This window comes from Suncus etruscus, chromosome 6 (genome assembly GCF_024139225.1).
Source record: "Suncus etruscus isolate mSunEtr1 chromosome 6, mSunEtr1.pri.cur, whole genome shotgun sequence".
Classification (NCBI taxonomy): Eukaryota; Metazoa; Chordata; class Mammalia; order Eulipotyphla; family Soricidae; genus Suncus; species Suncus etruscus.
Genome location: NC_064853.1, coordinates 15,483,901 through 15,497,035, shown reverse-complemented (window position 1 = coordinate 15,497,035; position 13,135 = coordinate 15,483,901). Strand labels below are relative to the sequence as shown.

At 40.7% G+C, this 13,135-nt stretch overlaps 1 protein-coding gene across 2 annotated transcripts in view; it reads left to right on the top strand.

Moving 5' to 3' along the window:
* Positions 1 to 13,135, top strand: part of ATG4C (autophagy related 4C cysteine peptidase) — an 88,676-nt gene that overhangs the window by 28,029 nt on the left and 47,512 nt on the right. For both annotated transcript variants that reach the window (XM_049774413.1, XM_049774412.1), the window contains exons 3-5: positions 1,483 to 1,566; positions 7,510 to 7,743; positions 11,569 to 11,899. In XM_049774413.1, coding sequence (XP_049630370.1) covers positions 1,483 to 1,566; positions 7,510 to 7,743; positions 11,569 to 11,899 — 649 coding nt within the window. The remainder of the gene's footprint in view (positions 1 to 1,482; positions 1,567 to 7,509; positions 7,744 to 11,568; positions 11,900 to 13,135) is intronic.

Genomic DNA, 13,135 nt, shown 5'->3' with positions numbered 1-13,135 from the left:
CGTGCCTGCCAGGAGCTATTTTTGAGCAGATATTCAGGAGTAACCCCTGAGCATAGCTCAAAATCCAAAAAAAAAAAAAAAAAAAATGGAGTTGACCCACCAAGTCTTGGGGGGAAAAAAAAATTTGGAGATGGGTTGGAGAGAGTAAAAGATTGGGCTTTGTGTGTGAGCCCATAACAGTTTGATCCCCAGGACCAAATAATCTACTGAAAACACAACTGGGAGTAACCTTCAAGCACTGCTGGTTGTGTCCCTAAATGACCTCTCACCATGTTAATTAAAATATTTAAAGAGGGGAGAGGGATTGGGGAAGAGCATAAATTCTAATACTTTCTTTTCATTACATAGAAGAGGAACTTATCATTCTTCTTACTATGGCTCTTACCTATACTCCCATCTGTGTGTTCCTATGCAGTCTGGTTTTTATATCCTTTATTTTTTGTTTTTTGATTTTTGGGCCACACCCGGTGATGCTCAGGGGTTACTCCTGGTGATGTGCTCAGAAATCGCTCCTGGCTTGGGGGGCCATATGGGATGCTGGGGGATCGAACCGTGGTCTGTCCTAGGTTGGTGTATGCAAGGCCAACACCTTCCCGTTTGTGCCACCGCTCTGGCCCATGGTTTTTATATCCTTAATTTTTTTCTCTCTGTAATCTAGTGTTCTGGTAGCTCGATTAGTAGTAAGCCTAGGCAAAGAGCAGTGGTACATTCCTTACAGGGTTTTTTAAACATGAAATGCAATTTAATTTTTTTAAACATTAATATGCAAACCAGCCAAGCAAAACTAAATAACGAAACCAAAAAGAAATTCTGTAATTCTGTAAATCATTTGTGTGTTTGTTATTGGTGGATTTTCAGTTCTGCCTTGCCTTCATAGACAAGTAAAACTGTAGTCTAGGCCTTGGGAGAAATCCTTGTTTTCTGTCCTAGCCTCCTGGAGTGCTGAAGGAAGTACAGCTTGAGGTTTTGCATGATCTGCACAGGAAATAGAAATAGGGAGAGAAAATAGGCATCACATGAGTGTGGCTGAGCTTTGAAAGTACCACAAATCCGGGCTTGTGAAATGTGTGTCCTTGCAGGGCCTCAGGCGTCGAGTAATCAGAATTTTTTTAGGGGCTAGTGACTAGGGACAGAGGATTGCCAGAGGCTAATGCTGGGAAGGAATCTTTTTCTTAAAGGGTCTTTCTTTTCATTTGAAGCTTATTTTTTTGGAAGTGATTTTTAATTATATTATTTTCTCTCATCTTTGAAAAATGAACAGACGGGAGTTACTTTTTTTCCCACTGTATTTGAAAGGACCACAAATGGCTTTCATTTTTTAGCTTATTGTCTAGATATTTTGTAACTCGGTGAACATTACACATTCATAGTTGATCATTGATGATTTGAAATTAAATTTAAAAATACTGTTGAACTTTTAGTTTGAAATCCTTTAACTTGAAACTATTTCTCCTCTCTCTCTCTTTTTCTCTTGTTGTTTAGGTTGGGTATTGAAAACAAAGACATATTTTAGTAGAAATTCCCCCGTTTTATTGCTTGGAAAATGTTACCATTTTAAATATGAAGGTAAGTGCAAAATTTTTTTTTTTTTTTTTTTTTTTTTGTGGTTTTTGGGTCACACCCGGCAGTGCTCAGGGGTTACTCCTGGCTCCATGCTCAGAAATTGCTCCTGGCAGGCACGGGGGACCATATGGGACGCTGGGATTCGAACCGATGACCTCCTGCATGAAAGGCAAACGCCTTACCTCCATGCTATCTCTCCAGCCCCGTAAGTGCAAAATTTTTAACTCCTTTTAAAAGGGTGTAGGGATTTGCTTTATGACTGCTTTCAGGATTTTATTTTCAGATTAATCTACTTTTAGTCTTTTTTCTTGTATATTTTGCTTAATACTTTTATTGTGGAAAAATACAGTATAAAATTTACCATCTTAATAAGTTTTAGGTGTAAGTTCAGTGAGATTAAACAGTCTTAAAGATGAGCTCCCATTATCACTGCTGTCTCCAAAACTTACTATCTTGTAAAACGAAAACTCTGACCCATTAAACAGTGACTCCTCACTCCTTGCCTTCCTTTCATACCCTGGTAACTACCTTTATATTCTTTTATGCCTATATTTTGGGATATTTATTTTAAATAACTATTTTATATAACATTTAAAATGAAGCCACAGTGCCATGTGGCTGAGATTTTTTGTGAACTCCTCGAGGATAATTTATGATCATGTCCATTTTTCTTTTTTCTTTTTTTGTTTTTTTGGGTCACACCCGGTGATGCTCAGGGGTTACTCCTGGCGATGCGCTCAGAAGTCACTCCTGGCTTGGGGGACCATATGGGACGCCGGGGGATCCAACCACGGTCCGTCCTAGGCTAGCGCTGGGAAGGCAGACAGGCATTTTACCTCTAGCGCCACCGTGCCGGCCCTCCATTTTTTTTTTTTTTATTATTCATGAACTTGGACTTACAGTATGAGTGCTAGCTCAGACTGCATCTGTCTTGATATTTTATTAGCAAATTCTCTGCTGATCGCTTTAAAATATATGAAAATAATTAAAACTGTCATCCAAATTTACTTTAAAAGGATATATTTTCTATTGCATAAGTATGCTCCAGGGCAGAAGAAATAGTACAATTGGTAGGGTTTTTGCCTTGCATGAGGCCCACCTGGTTTCAGTCCCTGGCACCACAAATGGTCCCTTAAGCCTGTCAGGAGTGAACCCTGATCCTGCCAGGAGTAAGCCCTGTGCACCGTTGGGCATGGCTCCCCAACAAAAACAGGTAGGCTTCAAATTAGGAAATTATTGAATTTCTGAGATGTTTCTGAATCTGATCTTTGTTTTAATAATTGCCATATCTCTTGATAATTTATGCGACCTTTTTGGGGGTTAAAACATTTTTTATAACACCTTGATTTACCAAGTTATTCTTTATTTTATTATTATTATTATTATTATTATTATTATTATTATTATTATTATTATTATTATTATTATTATTTTGGTTTTTGGGTCACACCCGGCAGTGCTCAGGAGTTACTCCTGGCTATCTGCTCAGAAATAGCTCCTGGCAGGCACAGGGGACCATATGGGATGCAGGGATTCGAACCAACCACCTTTGGTCCTGGGTCGGCTGCTTGCAAGGCAAACGCGGCTATGCTATCTCTCCGGCCCCCAAGTTATTCTTAGTACAGCTGTTTTAAATATTCATATTTAATACCAATCAAACCACCAGTGTGATTTTCCTTCCACCAATTCCCCAGTTTCATTCCTATCCCCTAAGGCTGCCCTCTTAGCAGGAACAAACAAATTTTACTTGATATTGATTGTCACAACATAATGGCAAAAGGGATTAACAAAATAGATCTATGGGGCCGGAACGATAGCACAGTTGGTGAGTGTTTGCTTGCACGTAGTCGACCTGGGATGGACCCAGGTTCGATTTGCAGCATCCCATATGGTCGCCTGAGCCTGCTAGGAGTGATTTCTGAGTGCAGAACCAGGAGTAACCCCTTAGCACCACCTGGTGCTAATATATATATATATCAATGAAAACAAGTTTGTGATTATTAGTATGTCTTAAAATGGTGTTACAAAAGTCATTGAGAGGGCCGGAGAGATAGCATGGAGGTAAGACGTTTGCCTTTCATGCAGAAGGACAGTGGTTCGAATCCCGGACTCCCATATGGTCTCCCATGCCTGCAAGGAGCGATTTCTGAGCCTGGAGCCAGGAATAAGCCCTGAGCACTGCCGGGTGTGACCCAAACAAAACAAAACAAAAAACAAAAAACAAAAACAAAACAAAAGTCATTGAGGATTTACAGAACTGGTTGGTACTAGTTAAACCTTCACAGAGCTTGAGTGTCTTCTACACAACCTGCTCATCAGATTTGCTGTGGTCTTAGTGGGCTGACATTACTATGAAATTTGGAGGTATGTAGCGTTGTGCTCCAGGAGTTGTGGAGCTGGAATGATTTTGTGGCTTGGCTGCTTGACGAGGTTCCATTGTGGAACTGGGCAGATTCTATCCCTGAGTGGCTGGTGACTGCTGTGCCTTTAGACAGAAAGGGGAATCTGTTCACCCCCATTTCAAGAAGGACCTGGAGTTTTCAGCCCAGCCCAGTCTCTGAAGATTCAGCAACACCCAATAACTTTAAGGGGTTACTCCTGGCTCTAAACTCAGAACTCACACCTATTAGGCCCAGGGGAAGCTGGGGATTGAACCTGGGTTGGTTGCATGCAAGGCAAACTACCTACTGTGCTATCACTCTGGCCCCTATTTGGCAGTTTTTTTGGTAATTCATTTTGTTCTGTTAAATATACTATTATTTAACTATAACCATGCATATCCTACTTTGACACATTATGTGCTGGATAGTTCGATTGCCTTTCAGGTTAATGGCTTTCTGATCAAAGATATGGACACTAGGTCCAGAAAGATAGTACAGTGGGTAGGGCATTTGCCTTGCACTCAGCTGACCTGAGTTCAACTCCCAGTGTGCCATACAGTCCACCCAGCACCATTAGGAGTGATTCATGAGTGCAGAGGCAGGATTAACCCCTGAGCATTTCAGGGTATGGCCCTCCAAACCACCCCCCACACTCCCTATAAAGGATCTGGGCACTTCGCAGAACTTGTTCCTGTATTGTTTTTTAATTTTATTCCATTGTGGTCAGAGAAAATACTTTGATTGCTATGATCTTTTTTTAAGTTAGTTGAAACCTGCTTTATTATTTTATAAATATGGTAACTTGATAAATCTTTGGATACTTAAAAGAATAAATGTTCCTGGGACCAGAAAAATAGCACAGCAGGTAGGGCATTTACCTTGCAAGTGGCTGACGTGGGTTCGATCCCCAGCATCACATATTGTCCCCCAAACCTCTCAGGAGTGATTTCTGAGTGCAATTAGGAGTAACCCTTGAGAACCGCCAAATGTGGATCAAAACCCCCTTGCCCCCCAAAAGAATATATGTTCTCTAAGAGCAATTAGTTGATATTATATTCAGTTCTCCTTTAGTTCTTCTCATCCTCTCTCTGTGTCCAGAGATCACTCCTGGCACGGCTCAGGGTATTGGCAGGCAAGGCTCAGGGTTTCCTACATGCAAGGCAAGTGTTCTACCTGCTGTACTATCTCTTTGGCCCCAATAGTCAAGTCTCTTCTGTCCTTGTTCTCTTCAATTAGTTCTATCTGCTATTGTGAGTGCAGCAAAGAAGTGATCACCCATCCAAGATAGGAGATTCAGGATCTCTGTGTTTCAAAAGATACAGGTTGAGGTGTGTGGGTTATTTGCTCTGTCTTCCTTCAGACACATTTGAATATCTCGAAAGTGGGAATTTTGCCCAGATTTGCCCAGCTGTGTTTATATCCAGGCAATTTTCATTTTGTAACTAACTTCACCCTCTGATATAAAGAGAAGCGTAGTGGTGATAAGGCCCCGACATTCATTTTCTCCCTCCTTTTCTGTCATCATTGAAACTCTGTGCTGTAATTCAGCTCAATTGCTCCATTAAACTGAGTTTAAATGGAAGGAAGTTTGCTTGATTGTAGTTTACTTCAGAATGAAGTTGAGCAAGGTGAGTTAGGCAGATTTGTTTCTCTATCCATTCTCCCCACCTGCACCAGCCTTTGTTTGGAGTTACTTGTGCTGGGTATTGTACTTTCTGCTCCTCTGTGAAGATCATTCATTTCTAGCTTTTAGTGTTTTGAAAGTTATTGGTCCAAAAGGGACCCTGGTTTCCATAGGAATTGTACTTGAGATGTTCAGTTTGGAACCGGCTATTTCCAAATATCTAAAAATGGATGTTGAAAGTGGATGGCCATAAGTTTACAAATATTATTTGAACATAAAAGATTCAAAGTCTGTATTTTTAGCATCTTAGAGTCTTGCTTTTTGGGATGCTTTATTTTATAAGTTGTATGTTCAAGAGAAATTATACTCTCCACATTTATTTGATTTTAGGAACCAAGTTTATGTGATTATATGTATTTTTTAAGCATATTGATAAATCATGATAGTTTATTTGTGCATCTTGTTTAAGAGAGCACTAATATCTATTCTGAGTCAAATGAAGCAAAAAGAAAATTTTCTATCATCCCTCATAAAATAGCTTATTTTATTTTGAATATAAGGTTTCATAAGCAGTCCTATTAGAAATAATATCTTATATTTATAGTAGTGTATACAAAACATTTCACTATTCACTTTCATTTTTTATTTTAAATTATTTATTTTTTGGTTTTGGTTTTGGTTTTTGGGCTATAGCCAGTGATGCTCAGGGTTACTCCTAGATATGCGCTCAGAGATCACATCTGGCTTGGGGGACCTTATGGGATATCAGGGGATCGAACCGAGGTCTGTCCTAGACTAGGGCGGGCAAGGCAAACACTCTACCACTTGCACCACTGCTCTGGCCCCTCTTCTTTTTAAATTATTTAAAAAAATTTGAGCCTCCCAAGGTGGTGGTCAGGAGACCTGTGGGTCCCTCCCAGTGGACTGTGATTCTTGAAGGACCAGATGGTGCTGGAGAGTGAACTGGAATTGGTCACTTGAAAGGTGCACCTTAACTATAGACTTTGTGCAGCCCTATTTTCTTCCTTTCTCCCTTCCCTCCCTTCCTCTATCCTTTCTCTTCCCTTTCCCTCTACCTTCCTTTCCCTCACCTCTTTCTTTCCCCTCTCCTTTGTTTTTCCCCTCTCCCTTATCTTTCCCTTCTCCCTTTTCCTCCCTCCCCCTTCACTTTCACCTTCCCTTTCTCTTTCCCCTCTCCCTTCCTTCTCTTTACTTTCCCTCCCTCCCCCTTCTCTAATCATTCCTTCCCCTCCTTTCTCTATCCATCCCCTTCCCTCCCCTACTCTCTCCCTTTTCCTTCCCCACCTCTCCCCTTCTCTTCTCTCTGTTTCCCCTCCTCTTCCTTTCCTCTCCTTTCCTTACCTTTTCCTTCCCTTCCCATTCATTTCCTCCCCTCCCCTCCTCTTCCCTCTCTTCCCTTTCTTTCTCCTCCCTTCCCCTTTCTTTCCCCCCTTCCCCTCTATACCTTGGTGGTACTTGTTCTGTATTCAGTAGTATTGCCTGAAAGTGCTCTGGAACCATCGGAGATACCAGAAATTTAAACTAGGGTTTGCATGTAGGGCAAAAAAAAATGTCTTTTCTCTTGTACTCTTTCACTCTCTCTGCACTAATTTGATTTTCTGTAGTCTGATTAGGCATAGTAAAATTTCTTTTCATTAAAATAGAAAAAGGGCTGGAGTGATAGCACAGCGGGTAGTCTATTTGCCTTGTAGGTGGCCGACCCAGCATCCCATATGGTCCCCTGAGTCTGCCAGGAGCAATTTCTGAGTGCAGGAGTAACTCCTGAGCATCACTGGGTGTGAACCAAAACCAAGACTAAAAACAAAACAGAAGAAAGGATGGGGAAGATCCTCTGTACCTGCTGGACAGCCTGGGGAGATGCTGCCATATTGACTTTTCTTTGCCTATCCTGAGATTCTAGTTTAAACTTTTATTTTGTAGATGAAAACAAACTGTTGCCTGCACGATCAGGAAGCACAATAGAAGATCACGTAGTTGCAGGAAACGTCGAAGAATTCCGTAAAGATTTCATTTCGAGAATATGGCTGACCTACAGGGAAGAATTTCCTCAAATCGAAGGCTCAGCTCTGACAACAGACTGTGGTTGGGGCTGTACGCTGAGGACTGGCCAGATGCTCTTGGCTCAAGGACTCATACTGCACTTCCTTGGCAGAGGTAAATCAGATCTATGTGCTTTGGGTTGTATTTTTATTTTTTAAAACCTTGAACCCCCTCCAGAACAAAAGGCATAACATTCTCCTCAGTTAATTTCTTGATTTCCTGATTGTTTTCCCCAATTAAAGTTAATGTAACATAATCATGTCCCTATTTACCTGGTAGGACTTATACGTGCCTTTTCATGATTTCTCCTTTTATAAGTACAGGTTAATAGCTCCTACATAGGTGTGAAGCCCCAATTTCAGTCCCTGGCACTGCACACCCCCTACCTCAGTTTGGTGTGGCCCTTTTTAAAAATACCAAGAATATGGGTTTTAGGGGCTGGAGCTATGGCACAGCATTAGGGCATTTGCCTTGCATGCAGCTGATCCAGGACGGATGTCAGTTTGGATGTCAGTTTGATCCCCAGAGTCCCATATGGTCTCCCGAGCCAGGAGTGATTTTTGAGTGCATAGTCAGGAATAACTCCTGAGCATCACTGGGTGTAGCCCCAACCTCCCCCCACCCCCAAAAAAAGAACAACCCAAAATCAAACCCAAGAATATGGATTGAGTAGAGCACTTGCCTTGTGTGAAGCCAACTCAGCTCTATTTCCAGCACCCCATGTAGTCCCCAGAGTATTGCCTGGAGTGATTTCTGAGTACAAAGCAAGGAGTAATCCCTGAGCATCACTGAGTGTACCCCTCAAGATTTCCACAAAACCCACTAAAATAGACATGAAATACCAAGGGGATACCAAGATATCATTCTTGGCTAACACCATACACTAAGAAAATTCTATTTTTATTCACCTTAGCACATTTTTGTTGTAACAATATCTTTTCTTTTTCATTAAATTTACTGGATTCAGGGGCTGGCAAGATAGCATGGAGGTAAGGCATTTGCCTTCCATGCAGAAGGACAGTAGTTCGAATTCCAGTATCCCATATGGTCCCCCGTGCCTGCCAGGGGTGATTTCTGAGCATAGAGCCATGAGCGCTGCCGAGTGTGACCCAAAAACAAAAAAACAAAAACAAAAAAAATTTACTGGATTCTTTGCAATTCATTATGTCCTGGGGAAGGCAGTACCAAACTTTCAATGGATAGTTGACATGTTTGTATTGAAATCTTATGAAATTTATCATTTATTTTTTTCTACTAACAAATATTGCTTTAGCATTATTTTTATAAATATGATTATAATTAAATTCATTACATAGACTTATGCCCAGGGTACTCCCAAACAGTGCTCAGGAGTTACTCTGGGCATTACTGGGCCATATGGTCTAATGGTAAGGGCCAATGATGTGCTGCTCTTGCTGTTAGTGCAGGAAGCTATCTGGGCCACTCCATTGGTGTTGGGCCCCCAGAAGCAAACCCAGTAATACCTGGAGGGTTGCTATATGAGGTTGTGCTTCAAACCCTGAACCTAAACTCCTCCCTGCCATATTCTTTTTGGTAATCACTCTTGGGTTAACTTGTTCTATTTTTTTTTTTTTTTTAGTTGGAGGGGATGTGATGTTTTGGGGCTACATCAGGCAGTATTTCAGGGCTCCTCCTGGCTCTGTGCTCAGTTCCTGGTGGTGCTTGGGGGATCCTAGGCAGCACTTAGATTGAACCAAGGCCTGTACAATGCAGGCAAGTGTCTCAACTCCTGTATCATCTCTCTGGCCTGAGTATATTTTTTTAATATGCTTGTCATAATTAGTCTTTCAGACTCAAAAAAAAAATAATGAATACATGTGCCTTTTTTTTTAAGGGCTCTCCAGCTTAATTTTTTTCAGCTCTAAACTTTCTATTTTTAAGGGATTTTTTATTTTTTTACTTATTATTTTAAATAATATCTTTATTTAAGCACCATGATTACAAACATGTTTGTAGTTGGTTTTCGGTTATAAAAAGAACACCACCCCTTCACCGTGCAACATTTTCACTGCCAATGTCCTCCATCTTCCTCCTCTCCCATCCCCAGCCTGTATTCAAGACAGGCATTCTACTTCTCTCACTCATTAGCACCTTTTTTTTTTTTTTTTTTCGGCCACACCCGTTTGATGCTCAGGGGTTACTCCTGGCTAAGCGCTCAGAAATTGCCCTTCGCTTGGGGGACCATATGGGACACCGGGGATCGAACCGAGGTCCTTCCTTGGCTAGCGCTTACAAGGCAGACACCTTACCTCTAGCGCCACCTCACTGGCCTCACCTTTTTTTTTTTTAATTTTTTTTTTAGTAATGTGGTACCTGGTTCACCATTTCTTTTTTTTTTCTTTTTTGGTTTTTGGGCCACACCTGGTGATGCTTAGGGGTTACTCCTGGCTATGCGCTCAGACGTCGCTCCTGGCTTGGGGTACCATATGGGATGCTGGAGGGTTGAACCACGGTCTGTGCTATATTAGCACATGCAAGGCAAACGTCTTGCACCACCACTCTGGCCACTGGTTTCTTTTAGTCCATTTTTCAATAATGTTAAATGTGCAAGACGATTTTAATTTGTCATTTTAGGCTAATGTATGTGGTTATTACTAAGTGCCATCGTGTTTTATTTATATGTTAGACAACTTCCAGACAATCAATGGCATCTATTTAGTAACATTTTTGCAGGGTTTATTGATAAGATGTCATTTAGCAGTTATGCTTATTCATGAGTGGCTTGGCTAATGCAAGAAGTAAGTTTTGAACTTTTTCTGAGGTGATTTATTTGCAGTCTTGTGCAGTCATGGGCACTTGAATTGGAATATTTTTCACAGGCCTGCTGAGGTCTCTGAACCTATAACTCATTTTGCTAACTTAAAATTACATGTATGTTTGGGGACTGTCTTGTTATTAAAAACATTGAAGCAGCAGATGCAGTTGATTTGGGGGGGATCTTTGATCCGTAATGACTTCATTTATTAACTTTTCATTTGCTCGAGAATTGCTATTACTCCCTAACCAATGATTAAGTTATTCTGAAAGGAGTGCACGCGAAAAAAAAACATTGTGAAAAGAAATGTAAAACTTTCATGGTCAGACTTCTATTTTAACATATAGTCTGTCCACTCTCTGAAGTTACTCTCTCATGAATACTATGAATGTTAGTGAATGTATTTATGACGCCTTTGGGTAGTCAAGACCGGATGTGTGCTAAGAAGTGGTGGTAATGGAATGCAGAAGTCTTTATTCCATCTCAGTAATGTCAAACAAAGAAAAGCATATTCCAGAATTTATATTGATACCTGAGTTAACCATTTCTTTCTCTTTTATAACTTGGCAACTTTTTTCTCGATTATGTATTTGTATATCCCATTTTATAGAGAAAGCCGAGAGAATAAATATTGTCACTAATATCATTGATAATTATTGGCATATTTTCTCTGCTCATGATTTTTTTTATTTTTGGGTCACATTTAGCAGCACTTGGGTTGCTCTGGGCTTTGTGCTGGGGAATACTGCTGGTGGGCTCAGGCACCATATGGGATGCCAGGGATTGAACCTGGATTGGCCTCATGCAAAGCAAATGCCCTACCTATTATACTATCTCTCTAATCACTGTTCATAATTTTTTAAAGTAGCTTTATTGAGGTATAATCTACATACCAGAAGTTCAGTGGTCGTTCATACCCGAACAATTCAGTAGTTTTGGTATATTGACAGGGTTCTGTTATTATCACCATAGCAATCACTTAATACCCTCACTTTCAAATCTCCTAACCATGAATCTATTTTCTATTACTGTAAGTGTGTCTTTTCCCAAATTGACTCTTTTGTTTTAATCATGACCTTATATGTTATATACTTATTTTAGTAGCATTATTTAAGTCTTAACTGTTTATAAGATCTGAACCTTTTGCTTTTAATTACTTACAGCTTGGACCTGGCCTGAAGCTTTGAACATTGAAAATTCAGACTCTGATTCTTGGACTTCCCAAACTGTAAAAAAATTGGCCGCATCTTTTGAGGCATCACTCTCCGAGGAAAGGGGACCAAAGAACCCCACCATTTCTCGGAAGGAACCAATTGGGAGAAACTCTGATGAACGGGAAATCCAAAACGAAATGTATCACAGGAGAATTGTCTCCTGGTTTGGTGACTCCCCCTTGGCTCTCTTTGGTTTGCATCAGCTCATAGAATATGGGAAAAAGTCTGGCAAAAGAGCTGGAGATTGGTACGGACCAGCTGTGGTAGCTCACATTTTAAGGTAAAATGGTTTTCAAATTCTTCATCTTAAAATTTGAAGTCCTCAAGGTCATAGATAACTGACTTCTGCAGGGCACACTGCATTTAGAATGTTTAAAAGCTTTTTGCTTTTGAGTTTTGGGGACACATCTGGCAGTGCTCAGGGCTGACTCCTGGTTCTGGGCTCAGAAAATATTCCTGACAGTGTAGAGGGACCAAATAAGATGTCTGGGGATCGAACCCAGGTCTGCTGCAAACAAGGCAAGTTCCCTACCCTTTGTGCTATCTCTCCAATCCCTTGAAGCATTTCCAGTCTTAATTGAAAGTGTTCATAGAGGAGCCTTTTCATTTGCTAAGAGTAAAAAACCGGGGCCGGGAAGGTGGCGCTAGAGGTAAGGTGTCTGCCTTGCAAGCGCTAGCATAGGACGGACAGTGGTTCGATCCCCCGGCGTCCCATATGGTCCCCCCAAGCCAGGGGCGATTTCTGAGCACATAGCCAGGAGTAACCCCTGAGCGTCAAATGGGTGTGGCCCCCCCCCCAAAAAAAAAGAAGAGTAAAAAACCAAAACCAAAACATTCATCAGCTGACAATTTTTTTTTCTCTTTCTCGTTGGCCTCTTAACCAATTTCTATTAGACTGCCTCCTTGTGAAGTGTTCTAAAATCTAACAACTCTTTTTGATCTTGGATCATGCATAACATTATGGATCATGCATAACATTTTTTTTTTAATTTAACCATGTAACTGGGGGCTGTAATGTACTGGTAGTGTAATGAAATGTCAAGAGTGAAAATGGATGTTTTCAACATTTCTTTGCACACATAAAATTCTTGTGAATTTGGGGCTATTAATATTATAATGATAGTAAAAGTTAAGGGTCTGTACCAGGATCCTTAGAAAAAAATTGAAGGTCTGATTTAACTATTAACTACTATCTTAGTGTAGTATATGCCATTTGGATACTATATAAGTTAAAAAATTGTCTCTTGGGGCTGGAGAGATAGCATGGAGGTAAGGCATTTACCTTTCATGCAGAAGGTCATCAGTTCGAATCCCGGCGTCCCATATGGTCCCCCGTGCATGCCAGGAGCAATTTCTGAGCACAGAGCCAGGAAAAACCCCTGAGCACTGCCAGGTGTGACCCAAAAACCACACACAAAAAAAATTGTCTCTATTTGTTGTGTCCCATTATATTATAAACTGAATTAGTAGTATGTCATTAATTATGGTACATTATAGTAAATGTAAATTTACTATA